Source organism: Trichomycterus rosablanca, chromosome 3 (assembly GCF_030014385.1).
Source record: "Trichomycterus rosablanca isolate fTriRos1 chromosome 3, fTriRos1.hap1, whole genome shotgun sequence".
NCBI classification, from domain to species: Eukaryota; Metazoa; Chordata; class Actinopteri; order Siluriformes; family Trichomycteridae; genus Trichomycterus; species Trichomycterus rosablanca.
In genome coordinates, this window is record NC_085990.1 from 48,749,846 (window position 1) to 48,770,654 (window position 20,809).

Genomic DNA, 20,809 nt, shown 5'->3' on the forward strand with positions numbered 1-20,809 from the left:
TTCAGCCCTTACGCTGCTGTTTTTCCAATGGAGTGAATAAACCAACATGGAGGATGAAATTGCAATAATTGGTATTGGGTGTAACTTCCCAGGTGGTAAGTAACTTTTTAATGCGTTTTCTCCATTAAGGGTTGTACATGATTAAAATGTACAATTTACTTGTAGGTGAGGGTCTTGACAATTTCTGGAACGTTCTTGTTAATGGGAGAAACTGTGCTGAGGAGATTCCAGAACAGAGATTTGATTTAACACAGTGGTACGATTCTGATGACAGCAGTCTTGGGAAAACACAAACTACTAAAGCTGCTTTCATAGATGGGTAAATACTCTTCCCTGTTTTTGTTCATCATATTATAAGTAGAATGGTTGTTGTAAAAATGCCTTCATAACAATGTGTTATTTTTATAGAAGAATGCCTTTATTTGTCATGTATACAGATACAGATGTACAGTACAAATTCTATCTTCACATATCCCAGCTTGTTTTTGGAAGCTGGGGTCAGAGTGCAGGGTCAGCCATCGTACGGTGCCCCTGGAGCAGAGAGGGTTAAGGGCCTTGCTCAAGGGCCCAACAGTGGCTGCATGGCAGAGCTGGGATTCAAACTCTCAACCTTTCAGTTAAGGGCAGTTGTAGCCTAGTTGTTAAGGTACTGGATTAGTAAACGAAAGGTCGCTGGTGCAAGCCCCACCACTGCCAGGTTGCCACTGTTGGGCCCTTGAGCATGGCCCTTAGATCTTCAAAAAGTTTCCGCACTTGTATATTTTGGTTGGAAAAGGTGAGGGTGGGAGGAGTAGTAATCGGTCGTGTCTGAGAGACTGAGAGAGCTTATAATCTGGATTTAGTGCCATTTGATTTCCACCTTTTTAGGCGCTCAAAGAAGCTTTAAGGGGAAGAAGATGATGTGAAAGCAGAGGTGCATCTGTGGCTACACGCTTAACTAAAAACATATTTTGTTTATGGTATTAAAAAGTTGGTACGATGCTGGAAAAATGCATCGTAAGGTGACTGAAGAAAAGTGGTTACGGAAACTTTTTGAACAACCCTCATAGATTGATTGTACTGTTAAACAGTTTGATTCTCTCAGCTACAGAAATAAAGAGAGATTTCTGTTTGTTTTTTTCCAGGTTCAATGAGTTTGATCAGAAGTTCTTCAGCATCTCGGAAGCTGAGGCTAAGTTCATGGACCCTCAGCAGAAGGTCCTTCTACAGTGTTCCTATAGGGCACTGGAGGATGCTGGGATTCCCATGGAAAAACTCAGTGGCTCTAAAACAGGAGTTTACATAGGTAATTTGAGCAAATAGAATCAACCCCCCCTCCCAACCCTAAATGATTTTGTGTATGTATAATGAAGTGAATTGATTTAATGAGTTGTATGTAAAATGGATTGCTTCCTAAATGTTATTGTTTCCAGGACTTATGAACAGAGACTATGAAACCCTACTGAACAACAGTCCTACTACAATAACCCACTACAATGGCACAGGCACAGCTATGAGTATCGCTGCCAACAGGATCTCCTACACTTTCAATCTGACTGGACCCTCTTTTGCCATTGACAGTGCTTGTTCCTCATCTTTAGTTGCACTCCACGCTGCTTGCCAAGCGATCAGACAGGGTAATGTTATTTTATTTAAATTTTTTTCCAAATTGAGTTTGCAATTAAATACAGCGGTATACAGGGTAGACACACATACACACATACAAGGGTGTATGTGCATACAGGGTAGACACACATACACACACACCCATTCACTTATAAGGCAAGAAAGTGTCTTCAATTAACCTGACTGCATGTTTTTGGACTGTGGGAGGAAACCAAAGCTTTCGGAGGTAACCTACGCAGACACGCGGAGAACATGCAAACTCCACACAGAAACGACTCGGACCGCCCCGTCTGGGGATCAAACCCAGGACCTTCTTGCTGTGAGGCGACAGTGCTACCCACCGAGCCCTAATATAAAAACACTGAAATACAATTAAAAAAAGGTTAAATACAATAAAACCTGCTCTTCACATTTACTTCTTTATTGTTTCCTTATGCTTCTTAATCGTGGAGATGCTTGATCTTGGAATACCATATTCCGTTCAGTAAAGGCACATTCACATGAGAAGTGACTAAACTGCTTTTGTGCTGGTGTGCCGTTATTTCCTATAGAGTGTGGCAGTGCACAAAGCTTAACGTGACTTACTAAAACGAGTGAGGAATTTCATTAGTGGAGAGAACTTATGAGCAGTAATAATTAAGAGAAGTTTAGTGTTTCTGTGTCGTTCTTTTAATACATTAAACCACGTTTAGCTTTTTTTTAACGATAAGCGTTTTAGCCTCTAAAGATTTCGAGTTTGGAGGACGTCGAATTACAAAGTAACTCTGTACTGGTTACACTCATGGATGGGGTAGCAGAAGGCAGAAGTTCTTAGCAACAAATAGATTACTGTATATCTACAAAATGCACTTATATTGTAGCTACCCCTAATGAAATGGACACCGGGTGTTTTTTCCACGTGCCTTGAGAGATCTAGAACTTTAAAGTGCTTATTCTGGAGTGCTTTTCTAGCTTTAATATCCTGAAACAGGTCAAATTTGTGATTTTAAAGTTAAACTGACTTATTCTACACTGGCTGAGTTGATCAACTGTCATACATAAATATGTATACTTATAGTTATTTAGCAACGTCCTTATATAGTTATAGTTACAGTTGTATAGTTATAGTTACAGTTGTATAGTTATAGTTACAGTTGTATAGTTATCTATTTACACATCTTTTATTATTTATTACTGTCATTATAATACATACCTGACTAATCTTTTATTATTATTGCTGTTATTATTATAACATACCCCTAACTAATCCCATTTTATTCATATGATTATTGTTATTATTGCTTTTATGTATATAGTATTATGTACATAGATATAATTCTATATATGTAAATAGCTATAGTTATATTATATATTTACCTGTCTGTCTGTCTGTCTGTCTGTCTGTCTGTCTGTCTGTCTATCTATCTATCTATCTGGGGAAGAGGTGTTTTTATATTCCATACTTACTGTAATTCTTTCATCATTTTGCCTATAAAAAATAGCGTTTTTTTCTTTTTCTTTAGGTGACTGTGAGATGGCGTTTTGTGGTGGTGTTAGCTGCATTCTTGAACCACGGGTTTTTGTGGCTCTCAGCAAAGCAAAAATGATTTCACCTGAAGGCACTAGTAAACCGTTTTCCAAACGAGCGGATGGATACGGGAGAGGCGAAGGCTGTGGCATAGTTCTTTTAAAGAAGTTAAAAAGAGTAAGTCTTTTCTTAAGATTTTTACATGCTTTACTAATGTTCAATATCTTTTACATGGTATACAGTGGATTTAGAAAGTACTCAGACCACTTGACTTTACTTTGTTATAAATTTGATACTAAAGGAACCTAATTGCAATTTCCACCCATAAATCTACACTTAATTACCCCTAACACAGCCTCTTATTGACAAACATATACTGATCAGCCATAACATTAAAACCACCTCCTTGTTTCTACACTCACTGTCCATTTTATCAGCTCCACTTACTATATACAGAAGCACTTTGTAGTTCTACAATTACTGACTGTAGTTCATCTGTTTCTCTGCATACCTTTTTATCCTGCTTTAGGACCACCACAGAGCAGGTATTATTTAGGTGGTGGATCATTCTCAGCACTGCAGTGACACTGACATGGTGGTGGTGTGTTAGTGTGTGTTGTGCTGGTATAAGTGGATCCACCACCTAAATAATACCTGCTCTGTGGTGGTCCTGTGGGGGTCCTGACCATTAAAGAACAGCATAAAAGCTGTTCAAAAAGGCTAACAAAGCATGCAAAGAAACAGATGGACTACTGTCAGTAATTGTAGAACTACAAAGTGCTCCTATATGGTAAGTTGAGCTGATAAAATGGACAGTGTGTGTAGAAACAAGGAGGTGGTTTTAATGTTATGGCTGATCGGTGTATATACAGTATATCACAAAAGTGAGTACACCACTCACATTTCTGCAAATATTTTATTATATCTTTTCATGGGACAACACTATAGAAATAAAACTTGGATATAACTTAGAGTAGTCAGTGTACAGCTTGTATAGCAGTGTAGATTTACTGTATTCTGAAAATAACTCAACACACAGCCATTAATGTCTAAATAGCTGGCAACATAAGTGAGTACACCCCACAGTGAACATGTCCAAATTGTGCCCAAAGTGTCAATATTTTGTGTGACCACCATTATTATCCAGCACTGCCTTAACCCTCCTGGGCATGGAATTCACCAGGGCTGCACAGGTTGCTACTGGAATCCTCTTCCACTCCTCCATGATGACATCACGGAGCTGGTGGATGTTAGACACCTTGAACTCCTTTCTTGTGCGTCAGCTTCCTTCTGGGATGACGACCATGCAGACCGAGTTGATGCAGTGTGCGGCGTATGGTCTGAGCACTGACAGGCTGACCTCCCACGTCTTCAACCTCTGCAGCAATGCTGGCAGCACTCATGTGTCTATTTTTTAAAGCCAACCTCTGGATATGACGCCGAACACGTGGACTCAACTTCTTTGGTCGACCCTGGCGAAGCCTGTTCCGAGTGGAACCTGTCCTGGAAAACCGCTGTATGACCTTGGCCACCATGCTGTAGCTCAGTTTCAGGGTGTTAGCAATCTTCTTATAGCCCAGGCCATCTTTGTGGAGAGCAACAATTCTATTTCTCACATCCTCAGAGAGTTCTTTGCCATGAGGTGCAATGTTGAATATCCAGTGGCCAGTATGAGAGAATTGTACCCAAAACACCAAATTTAACAGCCCTGCTCCCCATTTACACCTGGGACCTTGACACATGACACCAGGGAGGGACAACGACACATTTGGGCACAATTTGGACATGTTCACTGTGGGGTGTACTCACTTATGTTGCCAGCTATTTAGACATTAATGGCTGTGTGTTGAGTTATTTTCAGAAGACAGTAAATCTACACTGCTATACAAGCTGTACACTGACTACTCTAAGTTATATCCAAGTTTCATGTCTATAGTGTTGTCCCATGAAAAGATATAATGAAATATTTGCAGAAATGTGAGGGGTGTACTCACTTTTGTGATACACTGTATATATTTAAGCAATAGAACACGAGAGGGAGTGTGTTATCGCGAATAACATCACGGCTGTGATTCGGTCGCAGGCACGAGCCGAAGGCAAGTGTTCTCCTGACTAGTAAACAGAAGGTTGCCGGTTCAAGCCCCGCCACCACCAAGTTACCACTGTTGGGTCCCTGAGCAAGGCCCTTAACCCTCAATTGCTCATTGTGTTCAGCTCATTGTGTAAGTCGCTTTGGATAAAAGCGTCTGCTAAATGCTGAAAATGTAAATGCAAATATTGCTTTTATACAACAGTTTTTACAAAATAAAGAAAGAAAATAAATCAAAGAAGCCCTGAATTTCATAATAAATATGCTTTAATATTGACAATAACTTCCGCCAAAAAGTAGTTCCACAACGAATATTAAGTTTAACACTACAAAGCAGACATCCCAAGTTGCAAAAACTCATTTCAGGGAGGTAAGAAGAACAAGAAGAAAAAGGCAAATAAAAAACCTCTTGCACACACCAAAGGATTATGGGTGATAACAGAACTTTTAGGAGCCGTTAACTGGGCTATTAAGCTAACTGTTCACGTTACAAACACATTAATGTTCCCTACATAGTGCACTAGATTGTGTATCAGATCACGGATTTATGTTCACTACATAGTGCACTAGATTGTGTATCAGATCACGGATTTATGTTCACTACACAGTGCACTAGACAATATATTAGACAAATGATTTATGTTCCCTACACAGTGCGCTAGATTGTGTATCAGATAACGGATTTAAAACGAGATCGGGAAAAATTTCTGTGTCGCCTGTGTGCGCGTTTGTGTGCATGAAGCTTGTCGTTACTGGCAACGCGTCAGCGGAGTAATACAGTTGTGGTGTGAAAAGGCCGGGCTGTTATCACGAATATCAGCACGGTTAGAACGCTTCTCAACCAATCAGATTGTAAGGTCGGAACTATATATATATTAAATACACTTATAGTCACATATTTTTCCCTTTTTCCAGGCTGTTCAGGATTTTGACCACATATGTGGCATCATATGCAAAACTGCGGTCAACCAAGACGGCCGTACTGTCACTCCAATCACAAAACCATCTATGCTCCAGCAGGAGGAGCTCCTTAAAGCTATTTACTCCACAGACACCTACCTTGCTGATGTCCAGTATATAGAGGCTCATGGGACTGGGACTCCAGTGGGAGATTTAATAGAAGCTAGCAGCATCTCCAAAATCATTGCCAAAGCCAGACCTGCAGAGTCAGGGCCTCTTTGTATCGGCTCGGTTAAGAGTAACATCGGACACACAGAATCAGCAGCGGGCATGGCAGGACTTATAAAGGTGCTGCTGATGATGAAGCATCAAACTATAGTTCCTTCAGTGTTTTACACAGAGGAAGGTTCTAGCATAGACGCCCAAGCTCTCAAACTAAAAATTCCCATTAAAGCTGAAAATTGGTATTGCACTGGTTCTAGTGGAAGGGTGGCTGGAATTAATAGTTTTGGATTTGGTGGCACCAATGCTCATGCTATCATCAGAGAATATGCACAGGAGACAGACTATACTTCAGACCATACTTCTTTTGTTTCAAGGAAATTGTTTTCATTGTCCGCTGCCACAAGTAAGTCTCTGGAGATGTGCATCGCTGACACGTATCAAAGGATGAGCGCTGACAACAAAGCTGACTTTAAAACCCTATTGTATACATCTGCATGCCGAAGGACTCACACGATGCACAAATATAGGAAAGTGTTCGTTACGACGTCCCTTTCAGATTTAGAGGAACAGCTCAAATCTAGCCTGAACGACAAGTTCACTGCAATAAAGACAGACCCCAAGGTGGTCTTTGTGTTCTGTGGGAATGGAGTTTCCTACAGAGGGATGTGCAAGCAGCTCCTAACAGATGAGCCTGTTTTCAGAGAAAAAGTCAAAGAGGTGGAAAACTATTTTCAGAACTTCAGACATACAAGCATTTTACAGAAGATAGCAAACAGCTTCGACAATGACGACTTTTCAAAACCGGATATTGTCCAACCTCTTCTTTTTGCCACTCAAGTCGCCATTGCTGACCTGCTCAAGCACTGGGGCATCAGGCCTGCTGCTGTTCTTGGACACTCCGTTGGAGAGGTCGCTGCAGCCTATTGCTCTGGACGGTTGTCTCTTGAGGACGCGGTGAAAGTCATCTATTTTCGGAGTGTTCTTCAGAGCAAGGTCACTGGTGGAAAAATGCTGGTTGTTGGTAATATACCTGTCTCGGACGTTCTGAAAATTCTTCCAGCGTACACAGGGAAGGTGTGTTTAGCTGCCTCGAACAGTCCTTTCTCATGTGTACTATCAGGTGAGAAAGATGCCATTGAAAGTGTGCACCAAACACTGAAAAACTCATGTAAGGGTAAGAACCTGTTTCTTCATGTCTTGGATGTTCCTGCTGCCTACCATAGTCACATGATGGATCCAATATTGGGTCAAATTCAAGACAGTATAGGGTCTTTAAACCACCATGAGATGGAGTGTGAGTTAGTTTCCACTGTAACAGGACAAGCTTGTAGTGTAGGAGATTATGTTACCGGTGATTACTGGGCTCGGAATATTCGAAACCCAGTTGTGTTTGAACAAGCGGTGAGGACTGTTGCAGAAAATAAGAAGAACGTGATCTTTGTTGAGATCAGTCCGAGAAGAGCTCTGCAAAGGAACATTATAGAGACACTTGGAGATGAAACAGTGGTTCTTTCTTCAGTTCAGCCAGACAAAGATCAAGACACGATTCTCACAGTTGTTTCTAAACTCTTTGAGCTAGGAGTGAACGTGGACTGGGACCGGTTCTACAATGGATTTGAATCGCTACCAGCTTCTTACCCAGTGTATCAATTTGACTGCCTCAAAAAGGATGTGTATTTTGAGGAAGTAAGGCAGGGCAATGATGTCATATCTCGCTCCACTCATCCACTTATATGTCCAAGTACACGTAATAACAAGGTGTTCAAGTGCACATTGTCATCAGACACCACACCATACCTTTGGGAGCACAAAAGCAACGGCGTTGTGATTGCACCGGGTGCTTTGTATGCCGAACTGGCTTTAGCCTCAGTCATAGAAGCTCAGGTCCCAAAAATACCTCTTTTTTCACTTGAGCTCAGTGTAAGTTTTCATAGCTTACTAATTCTTAGTAAGAGTTCACATCTTCTGAATGTGCAACTCGAGTCTTTTGAGGACGGCACTCAGTTTCAGATAAAGTCCTCCTCTACGGTACATGCATCAGGCACTGTTGCATATAAAAGAGGAATAATTGTGACTCAACATCAGGATATTCTCTTAGATGCCATATTGAAGAGATGCCCATCAGTCTTATCAAAGGAACAGGTTTATGCTAGTCTAAATCAGGCAGGATTCGAGTATGGTCCCATGTTTAAACAACTAGAAGACATTCACTATGGGGAGGAATTCAAAGAAGCAGTGGCAGCTGTAAGGATACCAGATGAACTGTTAAGCCAGTTGTATGAGTATTGCTTGCACCCTGTTGTGTTAGATTATTTTTTACAAATGACCTCTGTTTTGGTCCTGACCGACAGCACTGTTAGACCTGGGTTTCCATCTGCGATTGGCAGCTTAGTAATAACTGCACCTCTGTGTAAGGACATGTTCCTGTATATGAGGGTTACTCAGGAGATGCCAGAATACTTTGAGGTATGTGGTTGTTTCGCAGACAAAAATGGACACACGCTGATTGAACTGAAGGACGTCAGAATCACATTTCTAGATGAAGCCAAAATTACAGACTTGTACTTCTTTCATAATGAAAAACTCCCTGCTCATCAAAACCCCAGCGTTCATAGCAGGCCAAAAGCTGTTGTCTTTGAGGATACCTTAGGTATTGCCAATGCTTTGAAGCCATACTTGCATCCATCGTCAGTATTTTTCTCTCCTACTGATGTAAGTCGGTCTATTTTGAGGATTTCAGATTTGATATTGCAGGCTGATCAGAGTGCAGCTGATATGGACAAAGTTTTGTTCATCTGGAGCTCAAATCTTAGCCACCTCAAAACCCAGACAGTTCTAGGACGCTTGGTTGACATTTGTGAACTTTATCATCATGTTGTTCTGGCTTTGAGAAAGTGCAAACGTTTGCGGACTCTTCACGTTATAACCTACAGATCCTCAGACAGCACGGTCGATCACATCAGTCCTGGATTTGTGCTGTCGGGATTGACCAGGGCGTGTGCTGCCGAGTTGTCGGAAGTCTCATTTCAGCTAATAGGTCTTGCCATGGTGTCAAGTGAGGACATAAGAGCATTGGTTTCTGTGATTTGCTCCTATAAAAGTGATGAGTATCCAGAAGTCATGATAAGCAAAGGACAGGTTCAGTCCACTGTGATAACCCGAACAGCCATAAATACAAAATCTGAAGGCTTGAACGTTTCATGCTTTATCCTGCAGACAGCCAATCCATTCGGAATGGAAAGCTTGTCAGCCGTACCCACTTATTTACCTGAGCTGACTGAAGACAAGAATGTAGAGGTTCAGCTCTGTAAGATATGTGTGCACTCCTCAGACTATTTCCCAGTTAGCTTATCTGGACTTCAATTTGGTCAGACTTTGTACTGGAACAAAAACACTCATCAAAAGCACAAACTTTTAGCCCTTGACTTTGGTGGGATCGTTACATCTGTCGGAAAGGACATCCAAAAACTGAAAGTGGGAGACTACATTGTGTCCTGTTACCCAACTGAAGCAGGGTCTAAGGTAGTCCTTCCAGAGGACGTTTGTTACAAAACTAAGAGGCTACAGTTTTTAAAGGACATTCCATGCGTCTCGTACTTTATACTTGCTTGGGAGATCTTGCACCGTGCTTTACCAAATGCTAAGCAAAACAAAACACTAGGCATTTTCTCCACTGTTCCTGACTCAGCGCTGATAAAAGTGTTAACCTTTACAGCCAACAGATCAGGATGGAGTGTTGTGACGAACACAGACTTGTGTCCTGTTTTTGTGTTCATACCCCCCTATAATCAGTCATGTTTAGCACAGTTAGGACGTGATTCCAATGTAAAGCACATCTTCCTTGTCTGTGAAGACGAGCATACACGCTCCCCTTCAAGCATTTATCAAAATAACAGCGAGAACACGTGCTTCCACTTTATTTATTTGCGCAACGTTTTCCAAAAAGCTTATCTGAAAACACAGGGATCTTCCTTAGAAAGATGGTTAAAGATAATGCACCTGGATAAGATGTGTTTATCCTTCTACAGCAAAACGTTCCAGGTCACCCAAAATGAACCAGTGAACACAGGATCTTACTTCAATGCCAAAACTGTATCCTTGATTGTCTTGGATAACAGCGGGTCCAAGGCGGGTACGTCTCACATTCCTTTACAACCCAGACCAAAGCAGCTCTTTACCAAGACTGGTGTGTACATCGTTTCAGGTGGTCTGTCTGGTCTGGGACTTGAAACTGTGAAGTTCATTTCACACTGGGGTGGAAGGTGTATTGCTACACTCTCGAGAAGTGCTCCGTCTGAGGAGACGCAGCAGCAGATCAACAGTATCCAAAAAAGATATGGAGTAAAAATAATCTCTCAACAGTGTGATGTGTCTGAGCAGGACCAAGTATTAGCTGCAATCACTGCCATTGGACAAAATTTTCCATCTTGTCCCATAAAAGGGGTCTTCCACAGTGCTGCTGTGTTGCATGACGGCTTACTAGAAACACTTGACAGGTCTCATTTTGAAAAGGTCTTGCGTCCGAAGGTGAGTGGAGCATTGAACCTTCACTACGCTACTCTTAACAGCAAAGTCGATTATTTTGTGTGCTATTCGTCTATCTCATCTTTTATTGGCAATGCATCACAGTCCAATTATGCTGCAGCCAACTCCTTTCTAGACACTCTGTGTCATTACCGGCGTAATATTGGACTTGCCGGGCAGTCCATCAATTGGGGACCTTTAAAAGTAGGTCTTCTGCTGAACAAAGAGGATTTTCAAAAATTCCTAGAAACTAAGGGTTTGATGACTATGGAAGTTCAGGAAGTACACAAAGCTTTAAGGTACTGCTTACTACAGAACAATCCCCAGCAAGCAGTGTGCAAATTTAACTTCAGAAACTTGAGGAACAATGTTCTCTCTCAGAACGCCTCTCTAAAAGCTCGACTGGCAGCTTTAATAGAGAAAGAAATTGAAACGGACATCAGCGTTGACTCCAGGAAAGACCTTCAGAGTTCAACTGATGACTATGTAAGAGCCATGCTGGGTGACATTTGCAATGTTGATGCAGATGAGCTTGAAGGGAAGACTTTTCTCACTGCAGCAGGCATCGATTCAATGATGGCCATGACGCTGCAGAATCGAATATTTCAGGACACCGGGGTAAACGTACCACTTGTTACTTTGCTCGACCCTAATACCACTCTAAACTCGCTAATTACACTTCTTAAAGAAAGCAGGGATGACAAATCAGTGAGGTAAAACTTGTATAATTAATGTTATAAATAAAAAGGTGCCTTTAATGCTCTGAACTACTGTTTAAAAAAAAGAAAAATTAAACTTTCAGCTCTGTCAAGCTACCAGTGTTGGACCCTTAAACATGGCAATTTACCCTCCACTGTTTTGCCTTGTTTTAAATCACTTTGAGTCTGCAAAATTATTAAATAAAGATGTTTTTTTCCTTTCAGGGATCATTTATAACATTAATTTTAGCATTGCATTTTGTACATTGTTTGTTTGTTTTATAATAAAGCTGGGGTTTTTTTTATTGGTTATAAGCACTTTGCACACCAAACACAAATTTGCACTTGTGTCAGATGTGTGATACAACCAATACATTGTAATTAACCAAATTGGTTTATCTTTTAACATTAAGGCTCTCATTTACTACAACTTAATCTTCTTCATTGCTTTTTCAATCTAACAGAATGTGCATATTATTAGTAGAAGTGTTGCTGGTGATTATTTAATAATTGTCCAAATAAAAGAACAGTCTACAAACTGTGATTTTGCATGTGCAAGATTTCATTTAGCAGGATACAAACACTAAGCAAAAGTCATATATGATGTGCTAAAACATATTACATTATTAACTCAATAAATGTTGTTTCTCCAATTATAATTTTGAATAGTTCAAGCTTTTAAACTCAAAATCATATTGTAACTACATCGGAATATCTATAGAACTCTATATATCTATATGGGTGGCACGGTGGCTAAGTGGGTAGCACTGTCGCCTCACAACAAGAAGGTCCTGGGTTCGATACCCAGGTGGGACGGTCTGGGTCCTTTCGGTGTGGAGTTTGCATGTTCGCCCCGTGTGTGCGTGGGTTTCCTCCGGGTGCAAGTGAGGTGAATTGGAGATACAACATTGTCCACGACTGTGTTTCATATAACCTTGTGAACTGATAAATCTTGAGTGATGAGTAACTACCGTTCCTGTCATGAATGTAACCAAAGAGTGTAAAACATGACGTTAAAATCCTAATAAACAAACAAACAATATACTGTACATACAGATGACAGATGATGTTTTTGACTTTATTTGATGTTTTTATTAATAAAAATTTGTATCTTTATAAATTTATCTGTTGTGAAGCTTCTGTCTTTCTGTGAAAAGGCAAAATAAAGAAATCAGCTGGTTTTCTTTACAAAACCAGACATTTAAGGGTTAACCATATGTTATTATTTATTATGATATTTTAGTGTCATGATAATTACAATAAAAGCCTTTGAGTGGCCAGCGATTTAAAGGTCACTTGACTAATAACTGTTTTCCTTTTGACAAAAGAGTATGTGCTCCAATGTAGTTACAGAAAAAAAGAACCATTACAGAAATTACTGAAATCCCATAACTGCTATGACATGCATCTCTAAACATACATCTCTAAACTTATGTAAACTGTAAAAAGTTAAGAGATTGAATGTAATTATACATCTGCACTGTTTTCACCTAGTTAACTGATATTAACGACAATGATCTGTTTTGGTTTTTCGTGTATATTTTTTAGAAGTTATACAACTTTTAGCATAATTATGTAGTGCGTCTAAAGATTTTTAATTTGTTGATTTATCTAAGAAAAAAAAAGCATAGACCAAGCAAACAGACGATTCAACAGAAATCCTTCTGTAAATAATCAGATTGATCATTAATATTAGGTACAAATTAACATCCCATAATATCATAAAACCAAAAACCAGCCACACCAACAAATTAGTATTTATACATTATAATGTAAAGATATGTAGAAGGAAAAAAAATAATGTGGGGTGGATGGGTGGGGGTGGAGTATTTAAACCCCACAGATTAATAACACTTGCAGTTAGTACGTTAGTGCTTTCCTTATTATCAGACTAAGAGCATGAAATACTGTGGTACTACTGTTCATGGATGATTTAAGATACCATCAACTCTTTATCTCTGGGTTTGATTTTTTTTTTTTTATGTGTATATAGATTACTCATTAACATTAGAATAATTAGATTAGTTTTAGAGGTGCCCTCTTGACAAATCTGAATTAGAATGATATGCTGAGGCGAGCCTTAAAAATAAAGAAGCAGCCCAGAAAAAAAATGCATGTTGAGCTTAAAACCATGAGCATTCGTGTTGACTAATCCCCCTTTATTTAAGAGGAACAGCCTCTACTCTTTTGGAAAGGCTTTCCACAAGATTTTGGTCAGTGTCTATGGCACTAAGGTCAGGCACTAACTTTGGACAAGAAGGCTTGGTTTGCAATCGACATTTCAATACAATCCAAACGTGTGCAGTAGAGTTTCAGTCAGGCCTTTGAAGTAATTGTTTTTACACCTGTTAGCAATGGGTGTGACTGAAACACCTGAACACAGTAACTAGGACGGATGTCTACATAGTTTTGCCCATATAGTGTACAAGTCACATTTAGTGAATACTGTTAGTGCAGCTCTTTATGGCCTTAAAACCCCAAAAACTCAGGAAGAGCTGAAGTGCAGTTGACGTCAGGGCTGCAGAGAGGTTTTAGTCCCATGTTATATTGAGCATCTGACAGCTGAGATCCCAGAGTCGCTGTGCTGTATCATCATCCATAGCGGCGCTAGAGCAGCTTGCCGGTGCACAGTCACTGCAGAGAGAGAGTGTTAATAGCTTTCCTCAGTTCTCTGAAAGAAAATACAAAAATGAGACGGTTTCTGATGGCTTTACCTGTAATACTTGCCACTTTCTGTCTCTAGCTCAGGAGCTACTGCACAGTAGATAGTGGTTTGTGCTCCCTGAACTGATGTCTTGGTAAAGGGCCTGGCCAACCACATGGCTGCCTGCTGGGGCCAATTCAGGTGTCGCCACAAATCTGTTTGAACCACACCTGGGTGAAGGGCATACGTTGTTACGCCAGTACCTGTCAGACACAAGTCAGTTTAACTAGCTAGTAGTGGCATGACAATAAGGTATATTTAATTATTTTTTTCCATACTGTTTTTAACATTGGATTATCATCAATCCCTTTATTGTGGTCAGGGTTGTGGGGGATCTGGAATGCCTATCATGTCTGTGAAGTTGTCTGGCCTCAATATGTATCTCAGCAATGGTGGGCTAACGTAATAGACCACTGTGCCACCCGAGCGCCTTGATGACTTTCAGATCAAACCATCTGACAATGCACAAAACCTTGGTGTTGTCCTGGATAACCAGCTGACCTTCTCTCCTCATGTAGCCAAGATGACAAGATCGTTTCCTTCGTCCATTTCTCTTTATGAAAGCCACTCAGATTCTTGGTCAGTTCCTTGTAGTTTCTCTGAACTACTGCAACTTCCTCCTGGCAGGTGCTCCCAGGTCCAATATTAAACCCTAAACCTAAACACCGCCACATCACCCCACTGTTGCTTTCTCTTCACTGGCTTCCTGTAGCTGCACGCATTCAGTTTAAAACGCTAATGCTTGCCTGCAAAGCCAAAAATGGACCAGCTCCAAACTACCTTAGAGAACTCATCACATTTCGCTCTGTACTATGCAACCTCTGAGCCACTAGTCTCACTTGCCTTGATCCTCCACCCAAAACTCAAGGAAGACAAGCATCAAGGCTCTTCTCTGTACTTGCACCCAAGTGGTGGAATGCACTTTCTTTGTCTGTCCGAACATCTGAGTCTCTCACTGTCTTCAAAAGACGATTAAAAACCTTCATAAACTCTTTTCTAAGCACGTAAGCTGAAAACTAACAGGGACTAACCAACGTTCTTATTTATTTCCTCAAAAAAAACTTTCTTCTAACAGTTTCAGCAGATTTGTATCAATAGACTGTCATCTACTTGAACTAGAGTAGGGAAATGTGTACTGTGGAAGCACTTCTGTAAGTCGCTCTGGATAAGAGCAACTGCTAAATGCCAAAAATGTAAATGTACAATGCATATTGCTATAGGCAATAGCAGACATTAACATTTTCTGCATTTAGCAGACACTTTAATCCACAGTATACAGTCTAAGCAATTGAGGGTTAAGGGCCTTGCTCAAGGGCCCAACAGTGGCAACCTGGCAGTGGTGGGGCTTGAACCAGCAACCTTCTGCTTACTAGTCCAGTACCTTAACCACTAGGCTACAACTGCCCAGACGTTATGCAGTATAAAGAAAAGAAAGGAAAGAGAAAAAAAAATCCATCAAAAGCTAATCGAACCTACATAATACAGAAAAAGTAACCAATTAATCAAGGTTCATAACAGGAAAAAGCATGACAGACATGTTGTTCAGCGTTAGTGGCACTCACCCTCCAGTCTTTTAGCCAAGCTACGAGTGAAAAGCACATTAGCCAGTTTGCTCTGGCTGTAAGCTTTAGTTCTATCATAGCTCTTCTCACTGTTAATGTCCTCCAGATTTATCGCTCCCCATTTATGTGCCATGGACGACACATTGATGATCCGGGCTGGAGCTGATTTCTTGATAACGTCCAATAATAAATGAGTCAAGAGGAAGTGACCTGTAAGAGCATGTGTGCCAGACAGTCATGAATACCCTCTTGATCAGAGCATACATGTCAGTGTGATTTCAAAATGATTAAAACAATTAAACATACCCATGTGGTTGACCCCGATTTGCATCTCAAAACCATCTGCTGTTTTGCCATACGGACAAACCATCACACCCGCATTGTTTATCAGGATGTTGAGTTGTTTCTCCTCTTAGGAAAAAAAAAAACAGTAAGACGTGATACAGCATACAATTACTGTATATATAAACAAGTGTTTAAAGGTACATGGGGTAGAATTTTGGCTTTACTGGTTACAAGCTAAATACAGCAGTAGATTGAGCTTGTATTTTAAAAATGCTATAAAAATTACTGGGGAAGTATGTTGTCTTTTTCTATGTTTACATTACATTTTTAAAGGTGTCTCAATCATGCATGTAGGTAATGTACTGATGAAATAATAGTGCACATGGACATTAGCCAAAATAACTAGATGTCTATCATTTAAACTCAAAATGATCTCGACTTATGTAATCAAAATTGATTGAATGCATCTGTTTAATGTGACTCCTTGTTGTATATTTTCATTCAATTCTATACAAATCACCATAACAGAATGTGGGGGTCCAATTGCAACTGTAACTAGAAGCAACAGCAGCTCATGTGTAAAAAGAAGAATCGAATCACAGTTGCAATACTCCCTGGCAAGTTCCAAACCGCTTCCTGAGGCAGTGTCAGCTTAGTTTACATGGAACTTTTTTTTTATAGGCAAAAACCAAGTGCCACCAGACAGAATAAAATACTGCTTTCCAGATGAGCTGTTGTTGCTCCTAGTTACAGTTGCACTTAGACCCCCTCACTTTGTATCATGGTGATTTGTATCGAATTGAATGGCATTGTGTTGAAAAACTTTTTGCCATGAGATGGAATATCAGATTTACTATCTAAATAAATGTTGACAGATGGCACTATGAAAAATTGGTAAAACTTTAATAAAAGCACTTTTCACAATAAATGACCCAACAGTCTAGTATTCTTACCACTGTTGATAGTCTGAGCAAATTCTCTAATGGACTTAGAGTCAGAAAGGTCAAGTTTTCTGCAGACAACATTCTGACTTCCAGATGCATCAGTTACATCTTTTAGAGCTGCATTAGCTTTTTCCATATCTCTGCAGGCCATGATAACACGCATACCTAGAAACAGAACACATTTTTATTCACTTTGACTTGGCGAATAAAAATAATAATATAAAATAATACTGACAGTAATAACCAATAATAAATTAATAGTGTATCACAATTTAAGTGCATTTGTTTCCACATCAGAAAGTACCCTTCCATTTAGTAACCAGCATTACATGAAATAGAATATGTTACTGAATTTTGAATGATGAATAACATCTTTAACCACAAATCCTTTGTCAAGTAATTTGTTGTTGACTATATTAAAAAAAAGGCCAAAATTGCAGGTTACCTCAAAGACGAAGCTTTTTAAGCAAATAAACAACCAGCTGTGTTACCTCTCTTTGCCAGATCAATAGCAGTGTCTTTTCCAATTCCAGTATTGGCTCCAGTAATCACAACAGTTTTACCATCCAGCCTTACATTAGATGACCACGGTCTAAAATAGTTTCTGGGGGAAAAAAATACTGAGTGATTATCATGCAGTGGTTTCAATTACCTGTTTATTATTATTTAGACATTATCTCAGTTTACATTGACTTGCAGGGTATTTAAAAACAAGTGATGCAATCACTCATGGCATGGAAAGGAGCACCTGAAAAGGATTTATAAGTAAGGAAGTGTAGAAAAAAATAAAATAAAACACATTCATTACAATACATGTGTGAATAAAGGGGGAAGGATAGCTGAAGCCCTGTGATAGAGGGTCCACAGTATTCAAGCCCTGGTGGTTGATTAAATGAATATAAAGTTGATACAGTAAAACATTAAACATCTCATTTTGAGTATAATACAGACCAAACTGAATTCACATGTACTTGTTTTTGTGTCGTATATTTATTTATTTATTAGTATTTAACGTCATGTTTTACACTTTGGTACATTCATGACAGGAGAGGTAATTACTCATTACACAAGATTCATCAGTTCAAGTTTAAAATCAAACACAGTCATGGACAATTTAGTATCTCGAGTTAGCCATGATGCATCAGTTCAGGTTCAGTGTCAATCACCGTCACAGCCAATTTTGTATCTCCAGTTCACCTCACTTACACGTCTTTGTACTGTGGGAGACATGAGGACATGAGGAGAACATGCAAACTCTGCACAGAAAGGACCCGAACCGCCCCACCTGGGGATGGAACCCAGGACCTTCTTGCAACCCGCCCTTTTGTGTCGTATAAGATTTGTTTTGGACAAAGTATGTTTCTATCTTTTATTCAATTATTGAAATGATGGAATAAATGTTCTTTCCAAATGAATCTAAACCTCTATGCTATAAGAACAGCGAATTCGGATGCCCAGAAAAGCCATAACATATATTTTTATTATTATTATCATTTTAATATCATGATCTCAAGACAACAAACATTGTTTTCTTGATATCACAACTTTTCTGGTGATGAAATGCACAGGCTGCCTGTGGATCTGTGCAAAATAGTTCATGTTTGTTTGTTTATTTATTAGGATTTTAAGGTCATGTTTTACACACTTTGGTTCTGTCATTCATGAGTTACAGGCTACACAAGATTCCTCAGCAATTTTGCATCCCCTGTTCACCTCACTTGCACGTCTTTGGACTGTGGGAGGAAACCGGAGCTCTCAGAGTAAACCCACACAGCCAAGGGGAGAACATGCAAATTCCACACAGAAAAGAACCAGATCACTCCACCTGGGAATCGAACCCAGGACCTTCTTGCTGTGAGGCGACAGTGCTACCCATCAAGTGGGCGCAGATTATTATTTAACATGATTTTACATTCATTTACAGTCTTAAAAACCTTTGTTAACGCGAACACAGGAAAAATATCGTTTGTTGTCTTGAGATCACGAGTTTAAAATGAATAAATAACACAAGGACTCTCTGGGCTTCCGTACTAGAGAGATCGTTATAAGTCTGCGATTTAAAAAGCTTAACAGAAACACAACAGGAGCGGGTTTAAGTGAAGTATATTGTAAAACAGGACATGTAATGTATTACCTCAGGCTCTGCATGGTGATGATGCGCTGAAAGTCTGTATAAAACACAAATAAAATAGACAAAGTTCAACAGATTTTATTACGAAACAGCGCAAGTTATGAATGAGACGCGAACAGGAAACACAACACGGTTCTGTCTCTCTGATTGGCAGCTGCAGCTTCACCTGCTGTCCAATCACAGCACTCAGACGCCGAACAAAGTATTAAATTAAAAAGTTTAAACCCACTTTCTACTCTATTTATTTATTTATTAGTATTTAACGTCATGTTTTACATAGTTACTGGTTACTCAAGATTTATCAGTTCAAGTTTATCATCAAACACAGTCATGGACAATTTTGTGAGGTGAATTGGAGACACTATACAGGTCCTTCTCAAAAAATTAGCATATTGTGATAAAGTTCATTATTTTCCATAATGTAATGATAAAAATTAAACTTTCATATATTTTAGATTCATTGCACACCAACTGAAATATTTCAGGTCTTTTATTGTTTTAATACTGATGATTTTGGCATACAGCTCATAAAAACCCAAAATTCCTATCTCAAAAAATTAGCATATCATGAAAAGGTTCTCTAAACGAGCTATTAACCTAATCATCTGAATCAACGAATTAACTCTAAACACCTGCAAAAGATTCCTGAGGCTTTTAAAAACTCCCAGCCTGGTTCATTACTCAAAACTGCAATCATGGGTAAGACTGCCGACCTGACTGCTGTCCAGAAGGCCATCATTGACACCCTCAAGCAAGAGGGTAAGACACAGAAAGACATTTCTGAACGAATAGGCTGTTCCCAGAGTGCTGTATCAAGGCACCTCAGTGGGAAGTCTGTGGGAAGGAAAAAGTGTGGCAGAAAACGCTGCACAACGAGAAGAGGTGACCGGACCCTGAGGAAGATTGTGGAGAAGGGCCGATTCCAGACCTTGGGGGACCTGCGGAAGCAGTGGACTGAGTCTGGAGTAGTAACATCCAGAGCCACCGTGCACAGGCGTGTGCAGGAAATGGGCTACAGGTGCCGCATTCCCCAGGTCAAGCCACTTTTGAACCAGAAACAGCGGCAGAAGCGCCTGACCTGGGCTACAGAGAAACAGCACTGGACTGTTGCTCAGTGGTCCAAAGTACTGTTTTCGGATGAAAGCAAATTTTGCATGTCATTCGGAAATCAAGGTGCCAGTGTCAAGTACCCACAGTCAGTGATGGTCTGGGGTGCCATGTCAGCTGCTGGTGTTGGTCCACTGTGTTTTATCAAGGGCAGGGTCAATGCAGCTAGCTATCAGGAGATTTTGGAGCACTTCATGCTTCCATCTGCTGAAAAGCTTTATGGAGATGAAGATTTCATTTTTCAGCACGACCTGGCACCTGCTCACAGTGCCAAAACCACTGGTGAATGGTTTACTGACCATGGTATTACTGTGCTCAATTGGCCTGCCAACTCTCCTGACCTGAACCCCATAGAGAATCTGTGGGATATTGTGAAGAGAAAGTTGAGAGACACAAGACCCAACACTCTGGATGAGCTTAAGGCCGCTATCGAAGCATCCTGGGCCTCCATAACACCTCAGCAGTGCCACAGGCTGATTGCCTCCATGCCACGCCGCATTGAAGCAGTCATTTCTGCAAAAGGATTCC

General features: G+C 40.1%; 2 protein-coding genes across 3 annotated transcripts; one reads left to right on the forward strand and one right to left on the reverse strand.

Annotated features, from left to right (window-relative positions):
- The first annotated feature begins 46 nt into the window (after positions 1 to 46).
- pks1 (polyketide synthase 1) lies at positions 47 to 11,567 on the forward strand. Its single transcript, XM_062992317.1, has 6 exons — positions 47 to 95; positions 166 to 319; positions 1,125 to 1,285; positions 1,413 to 1,616; positions 3,108 to 3,289; positions 6,117 to 11,567. The coding sequence occupies exons 1-6, from the start codon at positions 47 to 49 to the stop codon at positions 11,565 to 11,567; spliced, it is 6,201 nt and encodes a 2,066-aa protein (XP_062848387.1).
- Positions 11,568 to 12,628: 1,061 nt separating this feature from the next.
- Positions 12,629 to 19,193, reverse strand: rdh12l (retinol dehydrogenase 12, like). Of its 2 annotated transcripts, none has more exons than XM_062992191.1 (7): positions 19,178 to 19,193; positions 17,535 to 17,647; positions 17,053 to 17,208; positions 16,121 to 16,225; positions 15,815 to 16,024; positions 14,263 to 14,422; positions 12,629 to 14,182 (listed from the first exon to the last, which is right to left on the reverse strand). In XM_062992191.1, exons 1-7 carry the CDS (start codon positions 19,189 to 19,191, stop codon positions 14,080 to 14,082), a joined length of 861 nt encoding a protein of 286 aa, XP_062848261.1. In that variant the 5' UTR covers positions 19,192 to 19,193; the 3' UTR covers positions 12,629 to 14,079. The 2 variants fall into 2 exon arrangements, with proteins under 2 accessions (XP_062848261.1, XP_062848260.1); XM_062992190.1 differs by having other exon boundaries at positions 14,263 to 14,455.
- Positions 19,194 to 20,809: the final 1,616 nt, after the last annotated feature.

Coding starts and splice junctions, on each gene's coding strand:
- pks1 (XM_062992317.1), top strand. CDS start 47: ATGGAGGATGAAATTGCAATAATTGGTATTGGGTGTAACTTCCCAGGT. Junction 96..165: donor TGGGTGTAACTTCCCAGGTG/GTAAGTAACTTT, acceptor ATTTACTTGTAG/GTGAGGGTCTTGACAATTTC. Junction 1,286..1,412: donor TAAAACAGGAGTTTACATAG/GTAATTTGAGCA, acceptor TATTGTTTCCAG/GACTTATGAACAGAGACTAT.
- rdh12l (XM_062992190.1), bottom strand. Junction 16,226..17,052: donor TGCTCAGACTATCAACAGTG/GTAAGAATACTA, acceptor TTTTTTCCTAAG/AGGAGAAACAACTCAACATC. Junction 14,456..15,814: donor CTTGGCTAAAAGACTGGAGG/GTGAGTGCCACT, acceptor TGTGTCTGACAG/GTACTGGCGTAACAACGTAT.